This window comes from Poecilia reticulata, chromosome 2, assembly GCF_904066995.2.
Source record: "Poecilia reticulata chromosome 2, P_reticulata-male-v2, whole genome shotgun sequence".
Lineage (NCBI taxonomy): Eukaryota > Metazoa > Chordata > Actinopteri > Cyprinodontiformes > Poeciliidae > Poecilia > Poecilia reticulata.
Genome location: NC_088831.1, coordinates 3,597,340 through 3,616,706, shown reverse-complemented (window position 1 = coordinate 3,616,706; position 19,367 = coordinate 3,597,340). Strand labels below are relative to the sequence as shown.

Here is a 19,367-nt window from a genome sequence, read left to right as displayed (position 1 = left end):
CCACAGCTGCAAAGTTAAAAGGAGGGGGTGAAGTGGGAAGGAGTGTTTTGTTTACATATCTTGAAGGAAATTGGAAATATGCAGCCCTTCTAAGGCGACACGCCAATTCAGAAACAGAATGTCTTAACGTCTGGAAGATTTAGATTTCAATCTTCCCTAAAGTCTCAATTATTCCAATTATCCAAATTAGTTTGGTCGTTCCACTGAGCCGAAACTAGCAACTTCTCCAAGATTGATTCCATCCCGATAATGAGTTTTGGAGTCCTCAGCTGGGCTCCAAGTCTCAGCAAGACTCGCATCCAACTTGTGTCTCTGTCCACACCAACAGTCTGAGTGTTCGCTAGTTTGGCTAAGTCCGTCACACATTTGTCAATAAACCAGGTATCCGCAAGCTCCAAACAGCAGAAATCCTGTTATCATCAATAAATCCAGGGTGAATCCCGCCGGGTGTGTCCCCGCAGGACAAGAGGGCTCTCCTGTGCCCAGATTGATCGATCGATCGATCGATCAATCAATCAATCAATCTTTATTCCAGACACAAAAAGGTCCATAGTAAAAAAAAAAAAGGTAAAAAAACAAAATAGGTATATTCACTGGTCCTATCATTTCCTCATATTTTCTCTCTCTAACCATCTGCTATCAACCGCGTCTTTTCAAAACGTCCTTGACTCGATACTCCAATGTCCTTAGAAGCAAAATGTCTCGTAAAGATACAGACCAGAGGGAAGACGCAAATCCCAGACTCAACACTGTTAGTGAGGATGAATACAGGCAATTAAAATAAATGTGTTCATCGTGGCGTGGTGTGCTGCTGTCTGATGTTAGACAGAATGGATCAGGAGAGGAAGACAGCAGACCCGGTTAGAACCTAAAGAACCAGAAATCAGAATCTCTTCATCCCTCAATCATATCCTGAGGCTGATATGATGGAACATTTTATTATTGATTAAGTTTCTTATTATGCTTTTAGTAGACTGTTAGGGTTTGATTATTTGCTTTTTAAAGAATATCAGCCAAAATCACAAAAATTGTCATTTAAAGAACAAATCATACTAAGAAATTAACAGTAATTACATAAATACAGGTCCTTCTCAAAAAAAATTTGTATATTGTGATAAAGTTCATTATTTTCCATAATGTAATGATAAAAATTAAACTCATATATTTTAGATTAATTGCACACCAACTGAAATATTTAAGGTCTTTTATTGTTTTAATACTGATGATTTTGGCACACAGCTCATGAAAACCCAAAATCCCTGTCTCAAAAAATTAGCATATCATGAAAAGGTTCTCTGAACGAGCAGTTAACCTCATCATCTGAATCTACAAAGTAACTCTAAACACCTGCAAAAGATTCATGAGGCTTTTAAAAACTCCCAGCCTGGTTCATTACTCAAAACCACAATCATGGGTAAGACTGCTGACCTGACTGCTGTCCAGAAGGTCATCATTGACACCCCACAAGCAAGAGGGTAAGACAGAAAGAAATTTCTGAATGAATAGGCTGTTCGCAGAGTGTTGTATCAAGGTACCTCTGTGCGAAGGAAAAAGTGTGGCAGAAAACGTTGCACAACGAGAAGAGGTGACCGGACCTTGAGGAAGATGGTGGAGAAGGGCCGATTCCAGACCTTGAGGGACCTGTGGAAGCAGTGGACTGAGTCTGGAGTAGAAACATCCAGAGCCACCGTGCACACGCATGTGCAGGAAATGGGCTTCATGTGCTGCATTCCCCAGGTTAAGCCACTTTTGAACCAGAAACAGCGGCAGAAGCGCCTGACCTGGACTACAGAGGAGCAGCACTGGACTGTTGCTCAGTGGTCCAAAGTACGTTTTTCGAATGAAAGCAAATTTTGCATGTCATTTGGAAATCAAGGTGCCAGAGTCTGGAGGAAGACTGGAGAGAAGGAAATGCCAAAATGCCAGAAGTCCAGTGTCAAGTACCCACAGTCAGTGATGGTCTGGGGAGCCATGTCAGCTGCTGGTGTTGGTCCACTGTGTTTTATCAAGGGCAGGTCAATGCAGCAGCTATCAGGAGATTTTGGAGCACTTCATGCTTCCATCTGCTGAAAAGCTTTATGGAGATGAAGATTAAATTTTTCAACACAACCTGGCACCTGCTCACAGTGCCAAAACCACTGGTATTACTGACCATGGTGTTACTGTTGGCCTGCCAACTCTCCTGACCTGAACCCCATAGAGAATCTGTGGGATATTGTGAAGAGAAAGTTGAGAGATGCAAGACCCAAAACTCTGGATGAGCTTAAGGCCATCGAAGCATCCTGGGCCTCCTTAACACCTCAGCAGAGCCACAGGCTGATGGCCTCCATGCCGCCTTGAAGGCTGCAAAAGGATTCCTGACCAAGTATTTTGTGCATAACTGAACATAATTATTTGAAGGTTGACTTTTTTGGTATTAAAACACATTTCTTTTATTGGTCGGATGAAATATGCTAATTTTTTGAGACAGGGATTTTGGGTTTTCATGAGCTGTATGCCAAAATCATCAGTATTAAAACAATAAAAGACCTGAAATATTTCAGTTGGTGTGCTATGAATTTAAAATAGCACATTATGGAAAATAATGAACTTTATCACAATATGCCAATTTTTTGAGAAGGGCCTGTATATTCTACTTTAAAAAAGTTTGTTAGGGCTTTCTGCATGTTGTATTAAAAAATGTTGACATATTTTATTAATTAGTGTTCAGTGGTCATTTAATGTAATATTAATGTCAGACATAGACCTGCTGCCCAGGGGCGGTGCTAGATGGGGACCAGAAAAGGTACAGAAGAAATTATGCTAAATAAATATATTTTGTTAATACTCAGTGGTGGATTATTTTAACCAACCCAATTTTACTTTAACATTGAATTAAAATTTATAGTACTGCACTTTTAGCTGCTGTATTAAAATAGGACCATACTTTCCATCTGAAAGGGATCTGGAACCTGTATTTCTGTAGACACAAGTGGCCCTTTGGCTTATTTAATATATCAAATGATTATATATCATGCTCTGTTTTTCTGTTTCATTCTTTTTTTAAGTGTTGCTATGGAAAAACACTGACTACCCCGGCCCTCGTGGTAAATTTGATCTTGAACCAGCGTCCCGGCCTAACTCATTTGTATAAATATTTTAGTAATAATCTTTACAATACCAACATTTTCACATAATTTTTTATACTTTTGGAGGAGACATTTTGATAATTAAATCACGTGTTATGATCAGTTACTCATTAGTTGAGCTGTTTACCAAATAGTTTTTATACTTGCTTACTTAAACGTGTTTAAAGTATGCTACTCTGATTGGAGTGCAATTTTGGATTGCTCTATGGATCATTTTTAAAAACAAAAAACACTGCCATAAAATATTGTCTATCACTACAGCGGACATCCCACCCCATGAGAGTCGGGCGACACGCGCCATGGTGGGCGTCCCTTATTTTAATTTCTGAAAGGTGGCAACGCTAGGGACAAGGGAATTAATTTAAAAAGACCTATCGAAAAAAGACGAGAAAAGTGGATCAATCTACTGCTGAAAGCAGGAGTTGCAGAAACTAACAACGCCAGAGTTTGCAGCCACCACTTTCCAACAGGTAAGAATTGCATCGCTTAAATTGTGCTTTCAGATAATTTGGACTACGGTGGCCCTGAGGTGCAAAGCACAAAAATACTACAGCATTAACAAAAACACTACATTAACAAAACGGAAGAGGTACGTCCCAGTGGGAGACCTAAGAAGTCGCTGATTGGACCATAGACATGATATAAGGAAAACTTAAATTAACTTATGTCTATGGGAGGGAGTACCACTCCAAAATGGCCGCCGTATTTCCTGCTCCAAAGCAGCCAATGCGGGGTCTATTCTTATGTCTATGACAACACGAAATAACCGGGAATAACTCAGTCTGACATGCGCCAATGGATAACGACCTTTGGTGCATGTCTTCCCTGTCTTATAACCCGCGGTCCTGTCTGACGACTGTCAAATAAAGACTAATAGAGCTGACAAAGCCTTCATAGAAAATGTACTTTTCTTACATCTCTATTCACTTTAGACCTGATATGCTATCAGTTGTAATAATTAGTCGAAGCTCATTCAAATGCTAAGGTGCTAATGTACATTCCATTTCATAATTTCATTTGACCTAATTAATTATGCTTATGGCTACATTAGCTAATGAAGGAAGTTGCTCTGGTGTTTAGCTCTGAATAGACCAATTGTTTGAATGAAAAATAATTGTATTTTTCACTCAAAGTATATTTGTATTTTTGATACAAGCACTAAAATGCTACCCGTTTGCTTTTAGGTAAACTCTTTGTTAGCTCTTTGTCAACCCTCAAAACTGGAGGCTTGTTTTGTATTTCCTGTTTAAAATGATACACAAACACAAGTGATTGTTAGAAATCAGATTCCAAAATGGAAAATCACAAAAGGTCAAAGCACATAGAAAGAAAATGTGTTGGGGAATCCCAAATGTTTTTCTGGTCTGAATGATGGGACAAGAAAGCAGTTTGTTGCTTAAATGGCTTTTTGTACAGAGTTACATGGGAATCACTTTCTGCCTGCTTTGGAATCTAACAAACAAATCCAAAAATCCACATGTAAAAATCAAATGATTGGTCCATCATGGATTTGCCAGTACAACGTGATTTTAACATGTATAATGCAGATTTAAATAGTGTGACTTTACTGCCATAATGGTTCAAAGCTGATATGTTTTCCACACAATGAAAACAAAAGACTTCAAAGCTTCTCGGAAACCAATTTTAATAAGTCAAACACTTCACATGAAAATAAAAAATCACACCCGTTGTTGGTTTTCTGAGATCAGGGATGTACATGGTGTAGGGATATATAAAAGTAAAAAAGTGAAGACACTTCTGGCACTCTGACTTATAAATGGTGAATTTGGACCCATTAAAACATGAAGAAAAAAAGAGTTTGCATTAATGATTGTCCCCACAAAGTGTAACAGTAAAAATAACAATTAGAAAATTAAAAAAAACAAAAACACACACTGCAAGTCAAAGTTAAAAACTCTTCACGTGCCAGGTTGTCTGTGTTGTGCGCTTGTCTTGTGGATCTCTGCCACCCTCTAGTGGGGGGAGGTTGAGGTTGCAGCCAGTTGGAGGCTACATGTGCTCCGGGTGGTTCTGCAGACAGGTGATGAACTCCTTCACCTCCTTCCCTTCATAGCAAATCTGGTAGACAGCAACAAACAAAGGAAACCTGTTGGACACAAACATTTTACAGCGTTAGTGATAGAAAACACAAAGTGTGCATTATGAATGCACAAGGGAAACAAAATAAGCTTATTAACAGGTTTTAACATAATGTAACCAACAGCTTCTACTGTGTTATCCCACAAGGTTTAGAAGAGTCTTTCTGGAAATTTTGAACCATTTTTACAGAAATCCATTTGTGAGGTCAGACAGTGGACATGTAATTTTAATACTACGTACATATAAAAATGGTACTAGAGCTGCTGTATATGTGGTGGGGAACTTACTTCTTCACTATGCCTTGCTTTTGGAGGATCTTGTAGACCTCGGCTGAGGTCTGTGGACCTTGCAGCTTCTGGCCGTTCAGCATCTCGGCCTCCAGCTCAGCAATGGACTGCACAGGGAAACAACGCTCCATGATGCCTGGCAGCTAGCTCATTTCAATTACATTAAGTGAGGAAGGGAAAACGTTGCAATGCACTTCCTGTGTCTGACTCACTTTGGAGGTTTTGACGAAGGCCTCGGCAACACGGCGGTTCCGCCCGCCGTAGCAGGTGGTGATGAGGTCAGCCACGCCGCAGCTCTCCAGGAAGGTGCCAGAGCTCACGTTGCCCTTGCAGAACATCTTGGCGAACGCCACCATCTCCATCAGGCCCAGCCGGATCACCGCCGCCTTGGTGTTGTCACCGAACCCGAGGCCGTCGCAGAAGCCAGCACCCACCGCCACGATGTTCTGGGATGAGGATAGAGAGGGTCAGAGAACAGTTGGTCAAGCAGAAACGGGTGGAGGTCAGCTATGCGCTGACGCGTGTGTGTACCTTTAAGGCGCCGCACAGCTCCACCGTGTCGCTCTCAGGAACCACGGTGATGCGGAAGTTGGGCGTCTGCAGCAGCTCCTTGAGCAGCTGGCCCTGCGCCTCGTTCTTCGCCCCTTCATGGAAGCGGAAACATTGAGTCAGACTCTGAAACTGGAAGTCACGGTGTGGGCTGCCAACATCAGCACTTTTCCCATTTTGAACCAGAACGATAGCAGACCAATGGTGGTTTCGCAGAACTTTTCGTCGGCCACCTCGTTGGCGATATTGGCCCCCATCAGCACGCTGACGTCAATCTGCAGCTTCTCCCTGATGATGTCGGAGATGAGCTTCAGGCCGTCTGGACCCTCATCGACTCCCTGCAGAGCAGCACAGCATTCAGCAGCAGAACCCTCTTCAGCCAGCTACTCCAACACAACCCCACCTTGATGAGGGAAATCCCGATGGTTCCCTCCGTCACGTGAGGCTTCATCTCGTTGCAGAGTTTACTGATGAACTGATGGGGGATGACGAAGACCAGGATACTGGCTCCCTTCATGGCTTCGGTGATGTTAGGAACAGCCACCTGGAAACACGGCAACCTCTGTCACTAGAGACCACACACCCCAGACTGACGTCTCAAACATGTTGCCCAGGCTACGGCCATACCCAAAACTCGCGACGAGACAAAATACTGCTTTCACGAGAATGAGACGGATTTTATTATTTTCAAAAAAGAACTTTAAAGGTCAAATGAATGCTTCATTTTGCATTTTTACAGAATGAAGCATTTGTTGCATTTGTTGATTTCGCAACAAATGCAACACACTGACTTTTCATTTTCATCTCTTCAGAACTTGGGACGATTCTCTCTCTACACATCGTCTGCCCTATGAAGGCTATGGCTGTTGTGTAAATAAACACACACTTACATGTCCACCCAGAAACTATACCAATGCTTTCCTAAATAATTTACAGTTTATATATAGTTCCAACTGAAAACCCAAAATGGGCTGCACAGTGGCGCAGTTGGTAGAGCTGTTGCCTTGCAGCAAGAAGGTTCTGGGTTCGATTCTCGGCCCCGGTCTTTCTGCATGGAGTTTGCATGTTCTCCCTGTGCATGCGTGGGTTTTCTCCGGGTACTCCGGCTTCCTCCCACGGTCCAAAAACATGACTGTCAGGTTAATTGGCCTCTCCAAATTGCCCCTAGGTGTGAGTGTGTGTGTGCATGGTTGTTTGTCCTGTGTGTCTGTGTTGCCCTGCGACAGACTGGCGACCTGTCCAGGGTAATCCCGCCTCTCGCCCGGAACGTTAGCTGGAGATAGGCACCAGCAACCCTCCCGACCCCACTAAGGGACAAGGGTGCAAGAAAATGGATGGATGGATAAAAACCCAAAATGCTGCCAAACCCAACTTCTTCAGGTGAAACTGTAGTGACCACAACTGGCAAGCGCTCACGAGTTAACATGTAATGTTATGATGTTTTCATGTCACGTGATCTTGTTCCACCCCTCGCTTGTACATGCTGCTGTGAAACGCTACTGAAATATATACAACTTCTCCGCAAAATAATTACAGTGAAACTATCAGGCACAGTGGAGTTCTCATCCTGATTTGGGTTCAAGTTGAGGTCTCTCTTCTAGAAATGATCAAAATTAGACTTACAGGAACCCCCTGGATGTTTTCACACACAAATAGCTATAATCCATTAATAGTTGAGGATCTCTCTAAAAACATCTACTTTAACAGTTCAAATGCCAAATATACCTAAATATGCATAGCTCTACAGCAGAACCTAACATCTACAGTCTTCCTTGTCTCTCCTCTTGGTGGTTGAGCCAATTACAGCTGAAACAATCAATCGTGATAAATCGATTATTGAAATGACCCTCAACTAATGTAGTAGTAGATTAATTGTTAACTGGAGCATCCAGGCTCTAAAAAAAGACAATTTGCTTTGATCTGCAGCAATGAAACCATAACTATATCTTTGCTGCAGATCAAGCATTCATTACAGAAATGCTCTTATTGAAATTTAGGCAAAAATATTTTCTCATTTGACAAAGAAACAACTTGTTTATGTACATCTTTCTACGTATTTCTAATGTTGTATAAAAAAGCTTCAATGAAAAATCTGCACAAATCTGATTATCCAATTAATCATCAAACTAAGCAATTAGTAAAATAATCATTAGCTGCAGCCTTACATCCAATCAGTGCCAAGGAAAATAAATGGCACTCCCAGATTGGCTGCTGTGCAAAATGCCAATGTGTCCAGTAGAATCACTCTTAGATATCTCAGCTTCCCAAGCTGCATTTTGTCTGGAATATTATAGATACTAAAAACAAAATCCACAAATTGTAAAATTTTCTACAAATTATTTAAAGTTACGTTCCCGCAGAAAAATCTGCACAAACTGAGCTTTGACTAGTCGGGGGTCCACTGTACCTGGTTACAAGTACAGTACAAAAGCATACTGATTAATTATTAGCAACTTGCACCTTCACTGAGTTGCAGCCAAGGCAAATGGTGGACCGGAAACATTCAGGTTGGACACCTGTCCTGTTACTAGGCAGATATGGGTTGGAAGTTGAATAATTTGGAGAAATTAATGATTTTTTAAAATAATTCTATCTATGAATGGTGAAACAGTCCCAGAGCATGATGGTGCCACTACCAATAGGCTTGAAGGCCACACTTTGATCTTTCCCAGTCAGTACTGCTCCGCTCCCCAGAACCAAGTCAGGATTAATGACTTGGTTCTGATAAACTCTTTCCAGGGACATTCCTGCTCCTGTAGGGACACGACTGTGGAGGATAAATTCTCGGAAACACCAACACCCTACCACATTCTTGGGCAGCTTGTGTCCCGGCAGGTATTTGACGTTTTCATGCTCGGTGTTGATGATCTCGGTGAGCTTCCTGCCATCGATCATCTCCTCATAGACCCACATGTTCACCATGGGGTTGAAGCGGTTGGACGCCTTCACATTGTGACCGATGATCTTGGCGATGGAGGATCCCCTGGAGGAAGAGCCACAAGTTCAGGATGGAGGACTCCAGCCAATCACAGGGCATTATTTAACAAAGGGTGACAAGTTTTGGTAAAGCTTTGATGCTAATGGTTTATTTGCACATTTAAAAGAAGAGAAGAGGATATTTAAATCCCTGGAGTGACACAGAGTAGAGATAATCAGATTATATTAACCCAGCAGGTTTGAATCTGCCTAATTCAAATTTAGTTAAACGCTGACGACAACAAAGCAGCCATAAAGTAAAAAAAACATGAATATAGAGTAAAGTCACCAGTTTCCAGATCCAACGATGCAGACTTTCTGAGCAGGCATGTTGAAACTGGATAAACGCTTTTCCAGACTGAAGTATGCGTTGTTCTCCACTCGCCAGAAGAACTTCCTTATCCGCCCTGCTGTTGCTAAAAGACACTCGCTCCACCCTGAGCTCGCCACGGTTCCGCCTTCCGATTCCTCCCGTGGAATTTCAGCAACCTGAAGTGTTGAGTGGAGCACAAACCTGCTAATCTCAATGGATTTCCACACACTTCCTCATTTCAGCTCCACATAAAAAGATTAAATGACTCTTAACGACGATAATAATGCAGCCGAATACGGGGTTGGGGGCGTAAAAATAAAATACACCAGCATGTAAACTGCACTATTGTTTTAGAGGGCGCCGATTGATAAATAACCACTAAATAATTAGGATACCGCTAATCATAACGTCTACTATGGAGCAGAACTCTGAATGGTTAGTCTTCCGGTTTGAGACTTTCAAAATAATGGTGTGAAGGGTTTTAAGATTGCGAGAATCAAATTAAATTTAAAAGTAAAAATTCTAATATTAAGACAAAATAGATATTGCGTTATTTATAGAAAAATATTTAAACTACTTATTCTTAGCAATATACTGTAAATATATTTACAATGAAAATAAGTTACATTAATGAGGTGATAAATAAGTTCAGTTAGCAAATTGTGTGACTACAGGGATTTGAAATTTGATCAGCGTTATATCTGTTTTACAAACGAAACGATGTATTTGTAGAAACATGGCCGAGTGAGCGTTCTTGGAGGCAAATTGAAGTACTCTGAATGTACTTCATACGATTTGTACATTGGAAAACTTTTGCGTTTTTACAAAAAATTATTTTTATTTTGTATCATTAGCAGCGGGTTTTGATTTCTCGTTTTTTTTAAAAATGGTTTTATTTCTTTAAATCCAAACCGGAAATGCGCTGCAGTCAAACAGTCACGTGACAATCGCGTTCCTGTTGAGGCAGTAAATAGCATCAGCTAGCAGAGGCTGTTAACCCAGCTACACCGTTTCATGATGTTTCCCCAGCCGTAGTCCGCTCACTGTCTGAAGGAGAGCTCCAAACCGGTTTTCCCAGAGGCGGGTGATGACTTTTCCTGGAGTGGGGCGAAATTAGAACCCAGAAGCTCGAGCTGGGTGATCAAATCTCAGCTTAGCATCAGAAGTTTTAGCCTCCGCCGCCGCAGGAGGAGCAGGGCTGACGGAGGCAAGGGTTCTGCCTTGTGACCATGCAGGGGGAAACTGCGGCGGTCCGGGTCGCGGAGAACGAGGGGAAAGTAGATGTATTTCCCCCGAACAGAACCCCCAGTTCGGGGAGAGCGGGCGGGAAGAGCTGGCAGTACAGGTGGGTGTTTTTGCTCTGTTTACCTGCCAACCTGACTCACCTGAGCTAATTGGCGGACTTTGCCCTGAGCGCTGACTGTCAAGAGCCGTTGATCATCAGTCTGTGTTGACCCAAACATTTCTGTCTGTCCGAAGCGATCACATGGAGAACATTGACGGCTACCTGATGAAGTACACCAACTTGGTGACAGGCTGGCAGTACAGGTGAGTTGTGACCTGGCGCTGGCGCTTCAAGCCAAATGCTCTGGTCACTGACGGGACGGGCTGCTCCTCCAGGTTCTTCGTCCTGAACAACGAGGCGGGTCTGTTGGAGTACTTTGTGAACGAGCAGTCCCGCTCCCAGAAGCCCCGGGGCAGCCTGCCGCTGGCTGGGGCCGTCATCTCCCCCAGCGACGAGGACTCCCACACCTTCACCGTAAACGCCATCAGTGGAGAGCAGTACAAGCTGCGAGGTGAGCCCACCACCACCACCATCATCATCATCATCACCATCATCCAGCTGCTGGTATTGATCTGCAGCAGGTCCATTATGTGCAGCCGGTGAGGCGCAGGATCGATGATTCTCTCTCTTCTGTGTGTGTGTGTGTGTGTGTGTGTGTGTGTGTGTGTGTGTGTGTGTGTGTGTGTGTGTGTGTAGCCAGTGACGCCAAGGAGAGGCAGCACTGGGTGAGCCGGCTGCAGATCTGCACTCAGCACCACACCGAGGCCCTGGGCAAGGTAAGAGAGGTCTGGTTCTGACCCAGACCGGCTCTAGACCATCTCCTCACGTGTGTGTCTCGTCTCCCAGAGCAACCCCGCCCCCAGCCGCAGGTACTCTGTGGCGTCCCAGAGCAGCGCCAGCTCGCCGTTGTCTCTGCGGCGGCCCAGTCAAAGTACCTCGGCCCTGTTCGGCTGGACGCAAAACCACAAGGGTTCTGTCTACTCCAGCAGGAAGTCCCTGATGCCCGACCACCTGCTGGACGCCAGGGAGGTACGACACACACCCCAACATGGCCGACACCCGTCTGTCTGTAACTGGTTTGGTCTCTGAATCGTGTTGAATCAGCAGACAGACTGGATCAGTCTGCTTTTTGTTTTGTTTTGTTTGTTTGAAGAAATGTGATGTTATTCCCTTTAGATCCAAAACTTAAAAGGATTTTCCACATAAAGGCATCTAGTCTTTAAATCCACTTTGTATATGGCGAGTTTTTAGAATATTAAAACGTATCCTGTTATGAAAACAGGAATCGTGTCGCTTTCTTTCTAAACACTTCCCATATTTACTGAAGTTTAACAAATTAAATCAGTTTATTTAATTGCTGCAAAGTTGACAATTCTAGATAGACGTCATTCTACTAACAGTTTGGTTGTAAAAACACAAATACTTTATGTTGTACGTAACATTTTCCATTGTAAGAAATTGTTACTATTCTTGAACTGCAGTTGGGAACCACAAAAAAATCAGTGCAAGGGCCACAAATGGCCCCTGGGCTGCACTCTGGTGCCCCCTGCTGTAGACGGGAGGGCAGAGTGTGATTTCCTGCTGATGTGTAATTAGCTGTATTGTCTTAAATCATGTAATATTCAGCAGTGGGGTGAGGTGAGTGGTGGTGCACTGTGTGTCCAGCAGGGGGAGCTGCTGCACTGCTGGCAGGCTGCAGCAGCAGAATCAGAGCTGATGTTGCCTCATCTCTGACCCAGATGTGGTTCTGTTTGTGTCCAGATGATGAGCCAGGCCCAGGGCCAGCACCGGGACCTGATCCAGAGCATCGAGGGGCTGCCGGCGGCCCCGGGCCCCGGCCTGTCCCCCCTGGACCAGGACCTGCTGATGCTGAAGGCCACCTCCATGGCCACCATGAGCTGCCTGAGCGAGTGCCTGCACATCCTGCAGCTGCAGCAGGTGGCGCGGCAGCGGGCCGCCCTGGGAGGTGAGTGACTGGAATTATGCTGCATTATTGATGGGAACCGGAGCAGCTGGCCGTCTGGACAGGTAATTAGATCTGCACCTGTTAAATATTCACCTGGGCAGGTGGAGCGGGTAGGAGCCTCGTCCTGAGGCAGCAGCGGCCCACTCAGCAGCGCTCTGACCCGCTCACCACTGCGCTACCTCGGCTAAATGTGTCCCAGTTTCACAGCAGATCTCCTTACCTGGCCAGCAGCCGTCCAATCAGAGTAGCAGGAGGCTTCCTGTGGGCGGGGCAAGGTTGTGGTGATAGCCGCGGTCTGTGGTGGTGCCAGGTTATTTCCAGTGGGTCAGAGCAGCAGGTGGAGCTGCTGGGGGGGTGCGAGGCGGGGAGGGGGTGCCACCATGAGCTCGGCTGCTGACGCCTGTGCGGGGCCCTCGCCTGCCTCCACAGGGCCCACCATCGAGTGGCTGGAGCGCAAAGGGGCCGACGACGTCCTGAAGAACGGCAGCAGTCCGCTGGACGACCACACCCCACTGGAGGGGGGCTGCCTGCCGCTCAGCGCCCCCGACACCTCCAGCTGCTCTGGGGTAAGAATGCCGTTACCATGGAGACGGGCTTCCTTCACTGTATGTTTAATGTCACTTTATTAACTTCGAACATGATCAGTTTTTAAAATGCTCTTCCAGGGTCGTAACTGTTCTGTTTCTCATAAATGCCATCATTAGTTTCAGTTACATATTTATGAAGTTTAGCCATTAAAATACCTGTAAATAAAACGGGAACATTTCTTTGTTTAGTGGAAAAAGTCACTAAATTCATAGATTTCAGTTCATAATTCATCTTCAGTGAGGAGACATTAAAACCAGACTCTTTCCAGGGTTTACACACAAAATGATTAAAAAATAAATCAATTTGTAAATAGCAATGTTTATGCATTTAAAAGAAAATGAATCAAAAGCAAGTGAAAGAGCAAATTAAAAACTGATATTTCTGATTTTTATGTTTCATTTTATTGACTTCTATTTTTTTGTATTGCATATAATTGAAACTAACTTGGTTAAGAACAGGAGGGAGTGTAAAGTTCTAATTCATACAGAAAGTAGTCTTCATATGTTGGAAAATTTTAAAAATGCAATTTGATTTAATTTCAAACAAGAAAAAAGTCATGAATTAAAAATATAAAATGCCAAGGAAGCCAAGAGGTTCCTATGAGACTCGAGTTATTTCCTGCATAGCTTTTGGGTTGAGTTGATGCTAACAGTGTAGCATGCGGCCAACCTGAGTGAACCAATCAGAGTTTAGAAGTTAGATTTAATAAGCTGCCAGGTGATTTCCTTTAAATCCACCAGTTTAAACCCAAACAACGTCTATAACTTTACAAACTTAGTAATAATAATAATAAAAAGGGTTAAAACTTGTGAGTTTTGTCTACTGTGGGAACAACTTGAAGCTTAATAACATTCATAAATAAAAATACAAATAAGCAATGAATATTTCTAGAATCATTTTCTGTGTGTGCAAGGGTCACAGATGGGGATTCATAGATGTTAATGTTTTTATGACAGATAATTGATATTGGTTATTGGCATCCACATATTGGAGCGATTAAAAACTAACTGAGAGCAGATGGTGCTTTTTATTTAGCAACCTCAGACATGAATAAGAAAAAGGTTGTTAAAAGTAGACAAACTGGTGTTTATGGTGTTAAGTAATGACTAAATATTAACTGCACATTGACTAAAGTTAAGAACGAGCAAGATGAAGAGATTAATTTTATTCTGTGTCAAAATCTCATTAAATTATCTAATTTATTATTTTAAAGAGCAGCTTATTGTATTTTGAGTACAAAGCAGCCGTTTTTGCTGGTCTGGGTGGAGAACAGACCAGAACCAGCAGAGTGTTACTGTAATATCTACTGTACTAGCTGTGTGACCTGAAGCGCTGGGCTTTGCCCTGGGCTCTGTCTGGCAGGAGCAGGAGGAGGTGGACCCGGAGGACGAGGTGGAGGACTCGTTCATGGACATGGAGGAAGACCTGGGGGCCGTGGAGGAGGAGCGCAGCGTCATCCTGCACCTGCTGTCGCAGCTCAAGCTGGGCATGGACCTGACCCGGGTACGACCCGTCCACTAATCACAGATCAGGATCAGCCTGACATCAGAAGGGGAAGCTGTTGGTTCAAAAAAATGTTTGCTAGTAAAGCATCAATCTTCAAAATGTCCAGGTTTAACGCCTTGATGGCTTCTCTCTACAGTTTCTGGTTAAAACTGAACTGGGTGACCTGCACTGCCCCCTTCAGGAGACCAGGCACACAGCAGTTCTCATGCTCATGTATTATCTGTGGTGTTTAATCAGTTTTACTAAATGATCTAAAATCAGGGTCAGGATTGTCACTCTAGTCACAATCAAATCAAATCCTGTCGCTTCTGTTCCAGATGCTCCAATCAGGATTTTCCTGGTGCATTTTTTTACAATAAAATAGATTTTTATTAGTATAATTAGGATTGATGCGCTTAACTGTCCTATTGGATGAAGCTACTAGCAGCTAGCCGATACATTTACAGACTGAATGTAGTAGATCTTTCTAGAGTTGATTCATTTAATCATTGTCTCCTTAGCTACTCTTAAAGATTGGAAAGATGAGAACTCATATTTAAAGTGATTTAAATGAGTCAAGCACTACTTAGAAGGCAGGTAAACTGTGATCTCCATAGCAACCAGAAGCTGCCAGCTAAGTGTTGTGGTGAGTTGAGGTTTTCGGTTTGGAGGGTGTGACGTGTAAACCCGTCCCTCAGGTGGTCCTGCCCACCTTCATCCTGGAGAAGCGCTCCCTGCTGGAGATGTACGCAGACTTCATGTCGCACCCGGAGCTCTTCGTCACCATCACCGACGGCAACAGCCCCGAGGACCGCATGATCCGCTTTGTGGAGTACTACCTCACGTCATTCCACGAGGGCCGCAAGGGCGCCATCGCCAAGAAGCCCTACAACCCCATCATCGGAGAGACCTTCCACTGCTCCTGGAGGGTCCCTCGGGGGCCCGAGGCCCTCCAGGGGGAAGCCGAGTCCCCCGCCGAGGCCCCGGAGCCCTACCAGGTGCGCTTTGTGGCGGAGCAGGTGTCCCATCATCCCCCGGTGTCTGGCTTCTACGCAGAGTGTGCGGAGAGGCAGATGTGTGTGAACACACACGTGTGGACCAAGAGCAAGTTCATGGGGATGTCCATCGGCGTGTCCATGATCGGAGAAGGTCAGTGAACTCACCAGCCGGTGGCGTTGGCTTTAACTTGGCTTCGATCAGCACTGCGCTCTCAGTTCCTGAAGCCATCAGGCTGTAGGATATGCTGCTTCTTCTGTACTTAATGCAGACTGGAAAGTACAGATAGCAGCTGATGTATATTTAACGGTGGCTGTGAGTAATTAATGAGGTTTATCAGAGCCAGTGGGATTGGATGTTCAGCGTCTGGTTTCACGGCCGCCTCTCGAGGATTTACCTGTTCTGATTGATTCACGACGTCTCTGTCCAGGTTGCCTGCATCTGCTGGAGCACGACGAGGAGTACACCTTCACGCTGCCCTGCGCCTACGCCCGCTCCATCCTCACCGTGCCCTGGGTGGAGCTGGGCGGAAAGGTCAACATCGCCTGCAACAAGTCCGGATACTCGGCCATCATCACCTTCCAGACCAAGCCCTTCTACGGCGGAAAGTTACACAAGTACGTACCGTTGGGTGCCATGGAAACCACCAGCTAATCCTGCAGCTGGTGGTTAGGGTAGAGATACTGGCGTCACATAACACCATCCATTGATTGGAGGATAGAAAAACAACTGGTGCTGTTAGCATGACGCAGCTCCAGGTGTTTGGGTTTAACCCGCCTACCCAGGGAGAATCCACCCTAAGTGTTTAGCCTTTGTAAATGTGTATTATTTACACAATTGCAGTGTTAATAATGGATTTATTATCCGCTAATACACCAATAGCAGGGCTAAGGTTTAATTTAGGGGAAGCCAAGTGTGCTAAACGTTTTCAGATAGATTCTAAAACGCTACTTTAGTTGGCTGTTTGGTAAGCTGTCGAAGTTTTACTTATCAACTATTAAGAAAATAAAGCATGGACAACAAACACAATATGGACATTATTGAAGTTTGGCTATCAGCTTCCACTAAATACAGTATTGATATAGAGCTTTAGTGTCAGCATAGCTGAATATGGCGTTGGTACAGCACTTTAGCGTTGGCTCCTGATAAACGTTGTTGTTGGTGTTCAGGGTAACGGCAGAGGTGAAGCACAACCCCACCAATGTGGTGGTGTGTCGGGTTCAGGGTGAGTGGAACGGCGTGCTGGAGTTCAGCTACACCAGCGGAGAGACCAAGGTGGTGGACGTCACCAAGCTGCCCGTCACCAGGAAACGGGTCCGGCCCATAGAGAAGCAAGCGCCCACAGAGTCCAGGTGGGCTGGGTTCTGGCGGGAAGCGTCCATGTTGTTGATATCCGTTGTCCAACGTGGTGAACTGGTGTTGCAGGCGGCTGTGGCAGCATGTGACGGAGGCGCTGCGGCAGAAGGACATCGATAAAGCCACCGAACACAAGAGGGTCCTGGAGGAGCGGCAGCGGGCCGAGGAGCGCCAGCGGGCCGAGACCGAGACGCCATGGAGGACCAGATACTTTGACCGGGAGGTGAGCGTCCATCACAGCCGGCCCTTCTTGTCGCCTAGCAGCAGGAACCAAACGACTTCCTGTTTCTCTCTGCAGGGTGAAGGCTGGGCCTACAGCAAGCCTCTCTGGAAGAACTCAAAGTCCTACGTTTCCTGTCTTTAAGTCCAGCTTTAGGTGGCTGAATGTGAGTGAGTTGCACACAGTTGGGATGAAGGCGGGGCACTCTGGCAGCCGGCGGCCAATCAGGTGACGCTCGGAGCCTCAGAGGACGAGCTGCTGCTCCGCTGCTCGTTTTTTATATCTCGACGTATTCTTGTACAGGTACTAACAGCCTTAAGACGGTTCGGAGGGTTGGGATCTGCTTGGTTTGCTTCTTTTCTCCACCTTCAGCTTCACTTTGGTTAAGAGGAGCGTTTGTTTGAGGAGAGAGAGAGGGGCGAGCGACGTGCTGCGTCTGTTCCAGACTAGCAGCTCAACCAATCAGGACGAACTTCACAGGAAAACTGCTCAAAAATCCCACTGCAGAACGGTTCATATATCTAAACTGGTTCAAGAAATCTAAGAAATTTACCCCCAACGTCTTGTTAGCAGATGTTATTCATCTATATGTATATACATATATGCTCATTTGGCCTTCTTCACTCTGTCTCACATATTCATTAGTTTGTTTTTTGTCTAAGTGAATGGTGTTTTTTCCAAAAAAATGTAGAATTTTGTTTTTCTGTTTAACTACATTTTAATAAATTAATCCAGCATCTTCAGGTTTCATTTAATCCATCTAAACATGTAAAAAGTCACTTTACTAGTTTTAAATCATTTATTACATATTTAGTGCTTATAAACACTTAATGACAGTTTAGCATTATAAACATGTAATAAATGGTTATTAAGGGGTTAACATTGCTTTAAGCATGCTAATTTTTCAATTTTTATGAACCATTCCATGTTTTATTAACAGCTAATAAAAGCTTAACAGTTTATCCTGTAACTGTGGGGCCCCATGTGGTTCCTGTAGCTGCTGGTCTTGCTGGGCCCCCCAGCTCCAGGTGGCTCTAGCTCCGGCCCTGCCCAGCCAGTAGAACAGCAGGTCCGGGTTCTCCTGCATGGATCTCCTCTCAGTTTTAAAGCGGTTCTGTTTGTTCCCTCCTCCCTGTGGAGCTGGAACGGTTCTGGTTCTGTGTGAAGAACCCGTCCCAGTGACACCGGTCCGGTTCCAGGCGGGTTCAGTCCACTCGGCCATCGATAAGCTAACCCCCCCTCCCCCCACCTGCAGTCCTGGTGCCTTAGCGACTCCTCCCTCCTCCAGGGAGAGCCGGTTGTTTCCCACCAGTGGTTAACCTGAACGATGCACTGATGTCTGCTCTGTTCTCATGTTTTGATTTTCTATTTTTCTTTAAAGAGTCAGAGCTTGGAAGTGAAAGTCACTTTTTAATTCCGGGTTTGGACTTCTTGTCGTCTGTCTTGCTGATTTGTGAAATGCACCGATGTCGTAGCGGAACGGACGTGTGCTAATAATCCAATAAAACTCTAAACTCTGACAACAGCCTTCATTTCTATTTTTTTTTTTTTTACATTCACACACAACATGGTTCAAAACTATTAATACTCTGAAAAGGACAGAATGATTAGCAGATTAATGTCCTCCACTTCTAAATAACAGTGAAGGGTTTATTTAAATAGTTATTGGGTCCTGCCCATGCAATACATGCCTATTGTTCTACAAAGATTTGTAAATGTGGACAGTGTTTGTAGCAAAGCAGTTTCCGTTGCAGTGACTGTCTGTGTGTGTGTGTGTGTGTGTGTGTGTGTGTGTGTGTGTGTGTGTGTGTGTGTAACTTAAATGTCTTTTCGCCCCTCTCCCCCACTCGGTCTTGGCGATGCTGCAGTGAAATCCTCCCCCGTCTCTTTCCTCCGGCTTCCTGTCAGTCCAACTGGTTTTGGCGTTGAATCTTTGGGTTGTCCAGATCGTCCCTCAGGAAATGTCCATGTTGTCCACAGATGAAACAAGCGTCAACAGTTCAGTCTTCTTCTCTCACAGCTCCGAAGCATGTTTAGCTTTTCTTCCTCTGCTGATACTGGACTTCAGACCAGCAGAGGTTGTTAAAGCTCAGTTTCACAGTTTTCAGTCCAAATGCC

At 44.6% G+C, this 19,367-nt stretch overlaps 2 protein-coding genes across 4 annotated transcripts; one reads left to right on the top strand and one right to left on the bottom strand.

Annotated features, from left to right (window-relative positions):
* Positions 1-4,756: 4,756 nt before the first annotated feature.
* On the bottom strand, positions 4,757-9,786 carry LOC103473542 (glycerol-3-phosphate dehydrogenase 1-like protein). Its single transcript, XM_081615054.1, has 8 exons — positions 9,330-9,786; positions 8,870-9,047; positions 6,468-6,608; positions 6,264-6,402; positions 6,047-6,159; positions 5,728-5,961; positions 5,516-5,622; positions 4,757-5,235 (listed from the first exon to the last, which is right to left on the bottom strand). The coding sequence occupies exons 1-8, from the start codon at positions 9,368-9,370 to the stop codon at positions 5,139-5,141; spliced, it is 1,050 nt and encodes a 349-aa protein (XP_081471180.1). The 5' UTR covers positions 9,371-9,786; the 3' UTR covers positions 4,757-5,138.
* A 443-nt stretch (positions 9,787-10,229) lies between these two features.
* LOC103473521 (oxysterol-binding protein-related protein 11) lies at positions 10,230-18,772 on the top strand. 3 transcript variants are annotated; one of them, XM_081615043.1, is made up of 14 exons: positions 10,230-10,698; positions 10,833-10,901; positions 10,974-11,149; positions 11,335-11,414; positions 11,485-11,667; positions 12,400-12,604; positions 13,034-13,170; positions 14,555-14,695; positions 15,376-15,826; positions 16,104-16,290; positions 16,843-17,025; positions 17,099-17,252; positions 17,328-17,415; positions 17,553-18,772. In XM_081615043.1, the coding sequence occupies exons 1-13, from the start codon at positions 10,583-10,585 to the stop codon at positions 17,391-17,393; spliced, it is 2,148 nt and encodes a 715-aa protein (XP_081471169.1). In that variant the 5' UTR covers positions 10,230-10,582; the 3' UTR covers positions 17,394-17,415; positions 17,553-18,772. The 3 variants fall into 3 exon arrangements, 2 of the variants coding, with proteins under 2 accessions (XP_081471169.1, XP_081471168.1); XR_014090713.1 differs by having other exon boundaries at positions 10,233-10,698; positions 17,328-17,477; XM_081615042.1 differs by having other exon boundaries at positions 10,233-10,698; positions 17,328-18,772.
* Positions 18,773-19,367: the final 595 nt, after the last annotated feature.

What these genes read in the sequence shown, in the direction of transcription:
- LOC103473542 (XM_081615054.1), bottom strand. Translation starts at nt 9,370, where the DNA reads ATGCCTGCTCAGAAAGTCTGCATCGTTGGATCTGGAAACTG. An exon ending in ACAAGCTGCCCAAGAATGTG is followed by an intron (nt 6,609 to 8,869) that starts GTAGGGTGTTGG and finishes CCGTGTTTCCAG; the next exon opens with GTGGCTGTTCCTAACATCAC. An exon ending in CCTTCGTCAAAACCTCCAAA is followed by an intron (nt 5,623 to 5,727) that starts GTGAGTCAGACA and finishes TTCCCTGTGCAG; the next exon opens with TCCATTGCTGAGCTGGAGGC.
- LOC103473521 (XM_081615043.1), top strand. Translation starts at nt 10,583, where the DNA reads ATGCAGGGGGAAACTGCGGCGGTCCGGGTCGCGGAGAACGAGGGGAAA. An exon ending in CAAGCGCCCACAGAGTCCAG is followed by an intron (nt 17,026 to 17,098) that starts GTGGGCTGGGTT and finishes CTGGTGTTGCAG; the next exon opens with GCGGCTGTGGCAGCATGTGA. An exon ending in CCAGATACTTTGACCGGGAG is followed by an intron (nt 17,253 to 17,327) that starts GTGAGCGTCCAT and finishes TTCTCTCTGCAG; the next exon opens with GGTGAAGGCTGGGCCTACAG.